Source organism: Anolis carolinensis, chromosome 3 (genome assembly GCF_035594765.1).
Source record: "Anolis carolinensis isolate JA03-04 chromosome 3, rAnoCar3.1.pri, whole genome shotgun sequence".
NCBI lineage: Eukaryota > Metazoa > Chordata > Lepidosauria > Squamata > Dactyloidae > Anolis > Anolis carolinensis.
Genome location: NC_085843.1, coordinates 88205031 through 88217399, shown reverse-complemented (window position 1 = coordinate 88217399; position 12369 = coordinate 88205031). Strand labels below are relative to the sequence as shown.

The window sequence follows — 12369 nt, the reverse complement described above, 5'->3', positions numbered from 1 at the left end:
CCACAGGTGTGGATAGAGTTGGGCATGGGTAGGATGATTGGGACTCTGATGAGGAATTCGGAACACCTGACCTAAGGGCATTGGCTGTGTGGAGTTCTGATTCAGATTAAGAAGTTGAGACACCTGCCCTTTGGGTGTGGATAGTTTGGAAGCCCAGGGAGACTTGGATATATTGGGGTTGTTTGGCCATTATATCTTGGGTATGGCAAGGTGTTGCTGGGCGCCATTGGGTTTCCTGTGTGTGTTACTGAAGACTGGACTGGGACTTTGCAAAGGATGTAAGTTTAATCTGGGTTATTTTGCAACGGAGGGCTGGAATTGTGTGGGTTTTCCTGGACTGCGCTGTTATTACTATTTTGTATTAGCTGCTGTTCACCCTTGTTGCTTTGGCTCTCTGAGCCATTTCGTGTTGTGACCTTCTTGGATGACTTCAACCTCTCGGACCTTGGAATGGAACTCGACTCGGCTTTGCTCTTCGCTCTCAAATCGTGGTTTAGCATCATTCTCTACTCGGTGGCTGCCTGACTGCTCATCCCGACTCCGGACCGGCTTGACGACGCTTTCTCGCTCTGCCCCTTTAACTCCTGGCTTGGCGTTTGCTTCTACAATGGCTTAATGCTGCTGGCTTATTCCGACTCCGGACCGGCTCAACGACGCTTTCCTGCTCCGCCCCTGGTTTGGCGTGTGTTCCTGCAGCGGTTGCTGTTCCGCTGGCTTGTTTGCTCTTAACTGAGAGTCCTTTAGCCCAGTTTGGGCATTTGTTTGGTTTTGAACTCCTTTTGAATGTTTAAGTTTTGGGAAGGGTTTGTGGGCTTCAATACTGCTTGTCTTAGATTTTGCCCTCATTTTTCGGCCCATTGTGAACTCTTGAGTCAAGTTCTAGGACTCTAAATTTAATCCGGATTATATCTCTAGTTAATCCAGATTATTTGCCAGTCTTTGTTTTTGGGGTTTTTTCTCGCTCAATCTGCTTAATAACACTGAAAGTTAAGTGTTTTAAGCCTTTTTGTGTTTGTTGAGCTATTTTTGGACATTTGCTTTAATAAACTCTGTTTTGCTCTCTTATTGGCATCTGACTTTTGACACATATTTAGTTTCTACAATCCGAAGTCTCAAATCCCCTTCACATCTTATCTCTGTAAAGTGGACTCCATCAGTAGAAGTAGGAAGACCACTAGCTCGATGATGATGATGATCACCATAAACATCCATTATTATGCTCTTTAGCTCCCTGTACTTATCCCCTAATGGTCCAGGCACTATGCATAGTTGTGTCTGAGTGGGGAATACATCCATGAAGGTTTCTATATGTATTGACATTCCACTGTTCAAAAATCCATATCCAGCCAGTGATCTTTGAAGAGTTGCGGCCAAACAGCTTGCTCAGCAGTGTTGGCTAGAATAGCAGCACAGCCCTGCCGCCCCTTACATATGTGGAACCTTCTCCATACAATCAGTTTCACAGAAAGTAATTTGATTTCTCATTATTTTTTTATTTGCACATTGTATCAGACAAGACCGCACAGTAGTCTGATGTCAGAAGCATCAGAATCCACTGTACAAAAGAGAGTGATCTCTTTTACATGATTTGTAGCATCTCATCAAGGCAATACATTTGTTCCAGGATTTAGATCAAAATTTAGAAGATCTATCCAAGATGTTGAACCTCCTGGAGACAGGGACTGCTAATGCAGAATTAATGCAGTTTGATACCATTTAAACTGCCATGGCTCAGTGCTATGAAATTTTGGGATAGACATTGGCACTATTTGGTAAAGAAGGTCAAAGTCCTTGTAAAAGTACAACTCCCATGTTTCACAACATTGAGCCTTGACACGTAAAGATGTGTCACACTGCATTATGTCATGCAGATGTTCCCAGGGTTCCATATTGGATAGATTCTTGAAAGTTCAGGCTAAAATCCAGAGTGGAATCCTGGGTCACAGAAGTAGATGTATTCAAACAAAACTCTATGGTGTATCCGGTTCTTTCCTATTATATTTAAATTAATGTTCTTATTACTTACGCAACATTATTTCATTTTATACTTTGTATCATTTGCTGCACTGCTTAAAGTTTTATAATCATGCTGAAGAACAGACCAGCCAAAGGAAAGGACATTATATCTCACTGATTTCAACAGAATGTAAATCACATGACTACTTCTCCCATCAAAATCAGTGAACTCTAGAAGCACCATCTTCAACTGGATTGTGTCCTTTAGGTTCATATATGCACTTTTTTCACTACATTATGCTGACACTGAACTGATGGGATTATTGTAGAATGCCACCTGTTACTGCTGTACATTTTGACATTAATCCAGTAATTGCCACTCTTTCTATTAGTGAAGAAAATAATATTTCATAAAATAATGCATCCTTACTCCCCTAGATTATGAATAGGAGTCCTACTGCATCATTTTTTCAACAGGCATCAACAGACTACAAGTTAAGGTTACAGTTCACTTGGTTCTAAGCATAAACCTCATGAAATATTTAGGCTACTTATATTATCACTAGCAGTAAAAGCATCATTTAAGCTCCACAAGCCCAATTAAAACGTATTTAAAGGAGTAGTAGGCATTAAAATTTTAAATGCTGCAATACACAAAAGCAGTTAGAACAAGATAAATTAATTTAGAATATACAACACTGAAGTTTTATTCTGAGCTTTAAAAATGCACTGTAATTTAAACATCTTGTATATCTATCCAATATAGTGATACACTTATAAACCACGTTGAGTCCTGGTTTTTAGGGAAAGGTGATATATAAATGATATCATAGGAAATGTCTGTATAACAGACAGGTTTTAAGGGAAGGAGACTCTTTATAAATAATAATAATAAAACTTTATTTATATCCCGCCACCATCTCCCCACGGGGACTCGGGGCGGCTTACATGGGGCAGTGGCTCAAACAACATAAGAACAAAATATAAGCAACACAATACAATCACAATATAAAAAGATGAAACAATAATACAATATATCAATATAAACAACAATACAAGATAAAAATTTCATTTAAAACACATAAATGGTAAGACCATAATAAAAACAGGATAAATTATTAAAAACCCACTGGGGCTGATTAATTAATGACTATCTCCGAAGGCCTGCTGAAACATCCAAGTCTTCAGTTGCTTCCTGAAGGAAGGTAGAGAGGGAGCCAACCTAATCTCCCTGGGGAGGGAGTTCCAGAGTCGGGGGGCCACGGCCGAGAAGGCCCTCTCTCTTGTCCCCACCAAACGCAGTTGTGAGAGGGGTGGAAGTGAGAGGAGGGCCTCCCCGGAGGATCTCAGCGATCGGGTGGGTTCATAGGGGACGACGCGGTCACGAAGATAGGCAGGTCCCGAACCGTTTAGAGCTTTATAGGTAATAACCTGCACCTTGAATTGGACCCGGAATATTATCGGCAGCCAGTGGAGCTGCTTGAACAGGGGGGTTGACCGCTCTTTGGATTTGGATAGTAACTGTCCATCTGCTCCTATTTCTGTATATCAAAAAGAGAAGTATGCTTGCATTTTCCTTTCATATCTTAATTAAAGTAACCTGGATAATAATGCTTTATTTAATGATGACGAGCAACAGAAGATGGCAAGCACTGGTTTCACCTCTGTAGATGTGTGCACTCATATAATCTCTATTGTCCTTTCCTTTTCTGTGTTGTCGAAGGCTTTCATGGCCGGGATCACAGGGTTGTTGTATGTTTTCCGGGCTGTATGGCCATGTTCCAGAAGTATTCTCTCCTGACGTTTCGCCCACATCTATGGCAGGCATCCTCAGAGGTTGTGAGGTATGGAGAAACTAAGCAAGGAAAGTATATATATATCTGTGGAAAGTCCTTGGTTGATTCATGTTTGGAACTCCTCTGTTTTCAGAGTGTTGCTTCTTATTTACTGTTCTGATTTTTGAGTTTTTTTAATACTGGTAGCCAGATTTTGTTCAGTTTCATGGTTTCCTCTTTTCTGTTGAAGTTGTCCACATGAAAACAGAGGAGTTCCAGACATGAATCAACCAGGAGCAGCTAACGACTCTGAACAAAGGATGCCTCCAGGCAGGAATAAGCCAGGAGGTGAGGCTATTCAATTCTAATTAAGGTGATTAACTACAATATTCACACTGGCCTCCAACTGACAAGAGTTCTTTTCTCACCCTGGACTTTCCACAGATATATATAAACCTTCCTTGCTTAGTTTCTCCATACCTCACAACCTCTGAGGATGACTGCCATACATGTGGGCGAAACATCAGGAGAGATTACTTCTGGAACATGGCCATACAGCCTGGAAAACATACAACAACCCTTTCCTTTTCTCTTTCTCAGCTGTCATTAGTCATCATTGGTATTTGTTGTGTGAGCCTTCAAGTTTCCTGATTTATGATGACCCTAAGTGACTGTGTGGAGATTTTTCAAGGGGGACAAGATTTGTTCAGAGGAACTGCACCTTTGCCTCCTATTGAAAGCATGACTTACCCAGGGTACCCAGTGGATTTCCATGGCTGAGCACATATTTGAACCCTAGTCTCCAGTGCTTAAACCACTACACCATGCTGTCTCAGAGATTTGCAAAAAAAAAAAACAACCCCAAAAACCTAATTTGATTGACCTCGCAGAACGGAACACGCAGAAGACAGCAGAAAGTTTCTAAGTTATGCAAGTTGCTACCTGACATCATACATGCAGATGGGAACATTTATACATTTATTGATTCCACTAAGTCCTAATGTGCTGACACATAAAGCCATAATGTAACAGAAGTTGTTGGGTGTTTTTAATATTAGTGTTGGTGCTCTGCTAAAGGCCTTCCCTGTCTTAGAAAATTCTTAACTCCCCCAGAGGAGTCCACAAATTTGTTTTTAATTGGATCTGGCTCCATTGATCTTCTTTCACTAGATATATGTAGGAACATTGATGCTATTCCTATTGGCTAAGGGAAGTTCCTTGCAGGATGAAACACTGACATAGGGGTTGGGACTTGAACAACTAAGGGCCCTTCCACACACATATATAACCCAGAATATCAAGGCAGATAATCCACAATATCTGCTTTGAACTGGGTTATCTGAGTCCACACTTCCATATAATCCAGTTCAAAGCAGATAACGTGGGATTGTATACAGCTGTGTGGAAGGGGCCTTAGTATCAGAGCAATATATACAGTCATTTTTTTCCAGGGCTTCTGATATGAGATGCAGAAACACTTTTCCTATCTAGCAAAAACTTATCCAAATATGGAAACTGGCAAAGCCTCTTCTGCCACATGTAAATCACCCTTTCAGATTTGTCATGGAGGTACTGAGTGGAAACCTCAATTATTTTCTGTCACAAAATCTTTGATACAGATTTTCATATGAAGCAGTACAGCTCTGATGAATTTGGAAAAGATCCATATCCACATTTAATTATGTTGGATCTATGCTATTATTGAACAAAAACCAGGGGCTTTTTCATTTGTTTTTAAATCTGCTGTTGAGCACCTTTTTCTATTTATTCAATGGTTTGACTGTCTGGACTATTAATGTATCACCAGATTTTACACATAACATAAATATCCTTCTCAGATAGGAACATACAATATGTTTCCCATATCTAAGGATTTGATATTCACAATTTGACTTGCCCATATTCCAACTCCTCCCCCAGAAGTGTTTGTGGACCTATCTAGGATCTTCAGTATGATTTTATGGTATGCCATCAGGCCAAATAAAGTAAAAAGAAGAAGAAGAAAAAGAAAACAAGGTTTGCTATTATCCATAGTTTCAAGTATTTGTGGGGGAGTGGTCATGGAACACACTCCCCATGGTTGCAGGGATCATACTCTACTCACAAACCCAAAGGTAACTTGAGCTCGCTTAATTGGATCATGTGAATAGGCATCCTGAAGTTGCAAAAATTATTTATTTCCACTACTAAGGAGACAATGCTTAAATTATTTTCATCCAAATATATCACAATTAGTTACTTGAGAAAATATGCCAAAGAAAATCTTCTTTAAAATCCATCTTTTAATGTCTAAGTATGAGGCATGATTTTTATGTGGCTTGTTGGGCAGTTTGCGTGTTAAAGGTTTTTTTAAAACAAAAACAAAAAAACACAGCATTCGCTATTATTTTTCCATTCCATGTAACCACCATATTTCAGTTTCAATAAAAGACCATTTACATTGGTTGTGAGATTTCCAGTAAGCAGAGAAAGAACAGTGTGTTGTGACTACCAGTCTTGCTGAGCTATTTGCAAATATCCATCACTATCAAGTCAGTGAAAGCCATGATCTACATATTCCCAGGAGGGACCTCCTTTTGAGCTGTCAATTTTGCTTTAGAACAACTGTTCTCATGCAAAATAAGCAAGCATGTCAAGTGTGACTGTTAAAAACCAAGGTGAAAATTGAATATATACTTAAAACCAGAACCGTCCATTATTTTATCTTTAAGAGAGCAATTCACGTTGTGGGATTTGTCTTGCACTAAGATTTTTCAATCCTACATTTAGAGATTAGAGATTAGACAGGCAGATAGATAATTTTACCTGAGGTTATAAGAAACCTATTGTTCATAAATCTGAATATTAAATAAACATTGCAATGCAGTTCACCAGAGCAGGAAAACCCAGTAATTATAAGAATGGAATACTGTTTATTTATACATCATGTTCCTTTCAGTACATCATCAGAAACTCCCATAAAGCTTTGGATATAAATATATCTGTGAATGTTTTAGCCCAAATGTGTTCTCCCAAGGTCAAGCTATCATTTAATTAAATAATCCAAATATGTTATGGCTGATATGCATTATAGGATGCCGAACATAATTCAGAAACATAAGATCCAACAATATGGGCCTCAGGAATATTATGCAAGTATGTCATGGACACTTACCACATTCTTTACATGTTAAATCCCATAAAAATTCACATACAACTCTGATGTATGACTGAACCAAATGGCTATATTTAATAGCCTAATATCTATCTCAACAACCAAAAACAGGTTAAGAGATGATCCATCACAGTCTCAATACAGTGTTGTTCCACAGAAATCAAGGGAATTATTCTGAAGGGAAAGGATGTGCAAGCTTAGCTGAAAACACTTGTTTTTTCTCTTAAAACTGTGTATGAAAATATATATCTTTAATTATTTATCAGATTATTTGTAAAGATGGACAACAACTGCCTGTTAAGCTTGTTCCAAGCAACTATAATATGCCTATATTCTCCTGAAATATTCTCCTGAAATATTTAAAATACATGCCCAAACCTCTTTCCCACTTTAGTATTAGCAGTGTTAGCAGAACATATTGATGCTCAGCATTACAGAAAAACCTGCAAGACTAAAGCATACTGTTCAGTTAACAAGGGATATGCTGGCCATTAGCAAAACTGGACAAAGAGGCTATTTTCTGGTACAATTGATCTAAACACTCAGAGGACATTCTCTGCTGCAAATGCAGCTGGATTTGCCCTCCCTGAGAGCAGCCGGGGCCTAAAGTCTAATTAAGACAAAGGTTTTTAATTAAACCTTGGATATGCTTTAGCAGGCTTTGGTGTTTGCCTGTCCTTGATAGTGCCACTTAAGGTGCTCTCCTTCAAGGGACAATGAAACAAATATTTTAAGACATTGGGAGAAAGTGCCTTGTGCTATAATTTTTCCTCTTTCATCAATTTCATTAAAATGACAGCAGTAGAGGAAAATTGCTGTGGAAAGACTTCCATAGTAAACCCTCAATATCCAGATAACTCAGAATATGACTATTCTGTTCTGGGAAGATAGAGTATTCAAATGGGAATATTCTGTTTTATGAAACAGACCAGATTCTTAACAACAAAGTGTTCTCTTCAGAGCAGAAAGCAAACCACATGATGGATCAAGGGCCCAATCCATTATTTCACAAGTGTAATGGGAACCTTGTGACAGTTTGTGCTTTGAATTTGCTCCTATCAAAAGACAGGCATGTGTTTAAGCATCAACAATGCAGATACAGCTATTTCAAGACAGCTTTCAAACCCTGTTTCCCAGCCAAGACAGTACGAAAGGAAAAATCTTCCTCTTACAGTCTCAGCATTCTTTCCTGACAGTTTGTAAAACTAGAAACTAGACTATTTTTACAACAAACATATGTGAACCTCACTCTGACTTTCTTAAAATGAAGAGACTTGAAGAAATAGGAAAGCGAGTATTTACTCTCCGTGTTTATTGATAATTTGAAAATGCAGTGGCCAACTTAGAAACAATAAATAATCCACAACACATTCAAATTTTTATTTTAAAAAATTAGAAAAGGTAGATTATTGCCAGAAGCAATTAGAGAGATCACTAAGACTTTTTAAAATGCACAATTCAACCTTATCCCCTCTTTCCTCCCATTTGCAGAATACTTTTGAAGTTAAAGAAATAAAGAGAAAACAAAAAGAGATGGTATAACTGAAACCTGGTCACACACACCCCAACCTTATACAACCCACCTAAAAAAACCTATGCAATAAAGGGAATATTTTTTTTAGGAGACACAGAAAGGGGCAAAAGATCCTTGTTGCTAAGGAGACATGACAAAGCTGAAATTCCTACATAAATTCCAAAGAGGGGACAGAGGGAAGAAAAATAAAGCTCTCCAACAAAGTTTGCCTTGACTCCCTAGTAACTGAACAAAGAAGTTAGTATTTAAAAAGTAAAAAAACATAGGCAATTGAAAGCACACCACACTAAAATCCAAATGTTACTTAATGGAGTAATAACAACTACAAAAAGAAAGAAAAGAAAGAAAACCTTCTGCTGTAGTTCCAAAGCAAAGGTCCCTAAGAACAATGAACAGCAGTTTCATAAAAGACATGAGCCATACCCACACAAAACTATACAATAGGCACATGAAAACAAAAATACAAGATATTTCTTCTATTTAAAAAAAACAAAAACAAAGATGAATCCATTATTCAAAAACTGATTTGGGGCTTAGTAGGCATGAGCTGCAAGTTTAACTTGTAAATGTTTCCAAAGGAGCTTATAAGAGCAAGTAGTGGAAAATAAAAAACAATTTCCAAAAAGGCTTTTTAGGGACATAGAGGAAACTGGGGTATCACCCACTATAGGAAGGTGTGTGATTTTGAAATCATTTTACCCATATGGAGTGACAAATGCTCATTTTTTTTTCATTCATGAATTGAAACCAACTGCTGCCTCAAAAATGTCAAGAAATACACACACTGGCATTTTACAAAACAGGAGAAAAAAGAAGGGAGATCTGTATGTTTTCTTGGGAAATTTTTCAGCAGAGACAGCAGAGGGGAGCATAAGCGATGTTTTAAAGCATTGAGTGAAACAAGAATGTTGTTTCTAGTGTTAGCTTCAGAGTTACGATAGAAAAGCTACAACTTTTCTACTAGATGAAGCTTGAGACTGAGAACTAAGCTAACCAACAACTACCACCAGCTACTCCCTGAATCATAACCACACCAAAACAGACAAAATCCAAGCTGCTTTCTGAATCAGATAAACAAATTCAGAAATCCAGATTGCCACCCATTCAAAATGCTCAGCTAAAACCAGTACTGTTTTCCAATCTCTGCTATAGATTAGCTTCCAAAGCAGATAAAAAAGGGCATTATGGGGTGCCTTGTGTGTGTACAGAAGTACACTAAACCACCTGCTGTCAAACAGGCCTCATTTCAATGTTGATTTGTTGGTTACAAAGATGAAGAGGTGGAAGGCCAGACAGTGGGAACATACAGGCAGACATAAAGAGAGCAATGCAGCCTGAGCAGGAGGAGAAGGCAGAGAAGAGCGGAATGCAGATCAGCAGACTAGAGATTTAAGCTTATGGGGTTTGGGGAAGGAAGAGCATGAGATGTATACAAAGCGTTCTTATGCTCGTAGGAATGGGTTTGGGGATGAATAAAGGAAATCTGGGACGAGGAGAAGGACTGGCTAGTAAAGTAGGAGATAACTGACCAGAAAACTGACTTTTAAAAATGAAATTCTGAAATAGGTGTGCTCTGGTGTGAAGCCAGAGTGGGTGAATAAGGAAGGAAGGGTGCTGGGGAAGTCCCATCCAGATAACCCTTCATGGACAATGGTGCAGCAGTCAGGAGTAGATGGAGGGGGGCAAAATGGGTGCTTGCTGTGAGTAGCAGGAGAAGGTTGGCTCCCTAGGAGGGAGGGCAGGACACCTTTGTGGACTCATGCGAGAAAAGTATTACAGGTGAGGTAAAGGGATAGGGAGTGCATATGGGGCAAGGGATGGGAGAAAGACTTAGGGTAAGGGATGTAGGATGAAGGACAAGAGATGGGGGCAGGCACAGGAGCAAGGGGAAGAGATAGTATGGAGGATGATTGCGGTAAGGGCTTTCCTGGCTGGAATCACTGTGTTACTGTGAATTTTCTGGGCTGTATGGCCATGTTCCAGAAGCATTATTCCTCACGTTCACCTGCATCTGTGGCAGGCATCCTCAGAAGCAATGAGGTATATTGGAAACTAGTCAAGTAGTCCCACCCAGAACATTCCACAGATATATAAACCCCACTTGACTCATTTCCAACATACCTCATTACCTCTGAGGGTCCTTCCGCACAGCCCTATATCTCAGAATATCAAGGCAGAAAATCCCACAATATTTGCTTTGAACTGGGTTATCAGAGTCCACACTGCCATATATTCCAGTTCAAAATCGATAAGGTTAGATTTTATTCAGCCTGATGATGCCTGCCATGGATGCAGGTGAAACGTCAGGAAAGAATGCTTCTGAAACATGGCCATACAGCCTGGAAAACTCACACCAACCCGGTAATAATTATTGTTACCTGTCTCTCCTCATGGGTCAGTATCTGGTACAAGGATAGCAAAAATACAAAAATAAATACAAAGGCAAGAGATGAAGATGAGGATGCAAATTTATCACTCAGCTGGCAAAGGGGGCGAGGGCGGGAGTGGAAGGTCCCTCAGGTTCCAGACCCCAGTGGGCAAGATCGGGGTGGGTGGGGGCGGAGATGAGTGGGGTTCATGCGGGGAGATGGGGGACAAACCTCGGAAAGGGGGTCCGGGGGGGGGGGCGCTGCTGCAGTGGGTGGGGTCAGAAAAGAGGCCACGGGGGTGGGAGGAAGAGAGAGCCATGGCTGAGCGGGGGCGGCGGGAAGGCAAGGCAAGGTCGCGCCCCCTCCCCCTTCCTTTCTCTCCCCTCCCCTTCCCCTCCGGCGCCTGGGGCTCTCTCTCACCGCTGTTGAGGGTAGTCTTGCAGCGCCAGGTGTCGGACTGGCCGAGTTTGGTGCAGGACTCCCAGAGGGAGAGGTAGGACTGGTGGTCGGCCGTGACCCAGGCCGGGCTGAGCACGGCGCCCAGGTCCAGGCACAAGGCCAGGAAGATGCAGACCAGCCCCACCAGCTTGAGCGGGGTCAGCACCGAGGCGCGCACTTCCTCCATGCCGCTGGTGGCTGAAGCCATGGGCGGGCGGCGGGGGCTTCTCGGGCCAAGAGAGACGGGACGGAGAGCGCTTCCGAGGGCCAGCCGACCAGCGCTGACGGAAGGAGAGGAGCGGGAAGGGCAGGAGGCGAGGGCAGCTCCCTCCAGTCGTCGTCCTCCCCGCCGCCGACGCCGCCACTTCTCCGCTCGCGCAGCCCCGCTCTCCTCCTCCTCCGCCTCAGCACCTCACTCCTCCCCTCTCGCCTCGCCGTCTGGGGAAGGGGCGGGGGAGCGGCGGAGGGCCCGCACACGTCACGCCCAGGTCTTGGGGGGGGGGGCAGCAAAAGGAGGGCGGGAAGAAGGGTTCCCCCAGACCCCAGCGGCCAGCCCACAAAAAAAGCAGCTTCCTCGGCGGGAAGGGCGCCTCTCCTCTCCTCCCTCTGGCCCGGCTCGGCGCTCAGCCCTCGGGGCCTCCGGGCAATGCATTCCAGCCTATGAGGACGAGAGGGGCGGGGCTGGGAGTGGGGGCGCTGCTGCCTTTCTGGCGGGCTCAGCCGGCAGAGACCCCGCGGGGAAGCCGAGCTGAGCCGAGCTTTCTACGAGTTGGTGAATGGAAGGGGCGCGAGGGGGTCACTCTCCCTCTGGGCTGTGGGAACGAGTTTTTGGGCGGGCGGCGGCGGCCTGTCCGTGTCAGTAAGTGGGGGCGGCCTCCCAAAACGGACATTCCTTTGAGCCTGAGCGAAAGAGCTCTCGGTGTGCCTCCCTCCAGAGATGCTTTGGCAGGCCGAGCCGGCGCGGCAGTGGCTTTGAACTGGTTGTGCCGAGACGCTCCTCTCAGAGCACTGGTTCCCAACCTTCCTAATGACGCGCAACCCCTTGACTCATTTCCTCATGTTGTGCTGACCCCAACCCTAAAATTATTTTCGTTGCTACTTCACAACTGTCATTTTGCTACTGTTAAGAATCCTCGTGTAAAT

General features: G+C 42.5%; 1 protein-coding gene across 1 annotated transcript in view; it reads right to left on the bottom strand.

Annotated features, from left to right (window-relative positions):
* Positions 1-11867, bottom strand: part of tmem47 (transmembrane protein 47) — a 55129-nt gene extending 43262 nt beyond the window's left edge. The window contains exon 1 of the mRNA XM_003218915.4: positions 11209-11867. Coding sequence (XP_003218963.1) covers positions 11209-11434 — 226 coding nt within the window. The 5' untranslated portion in view covers positions 11435-11867. The remainder of the gene's footprint in view (positions 1-11208) is intronic.
* Between the last annotated feature and the right edge of the window lie 502 nt (positions 11868-12369).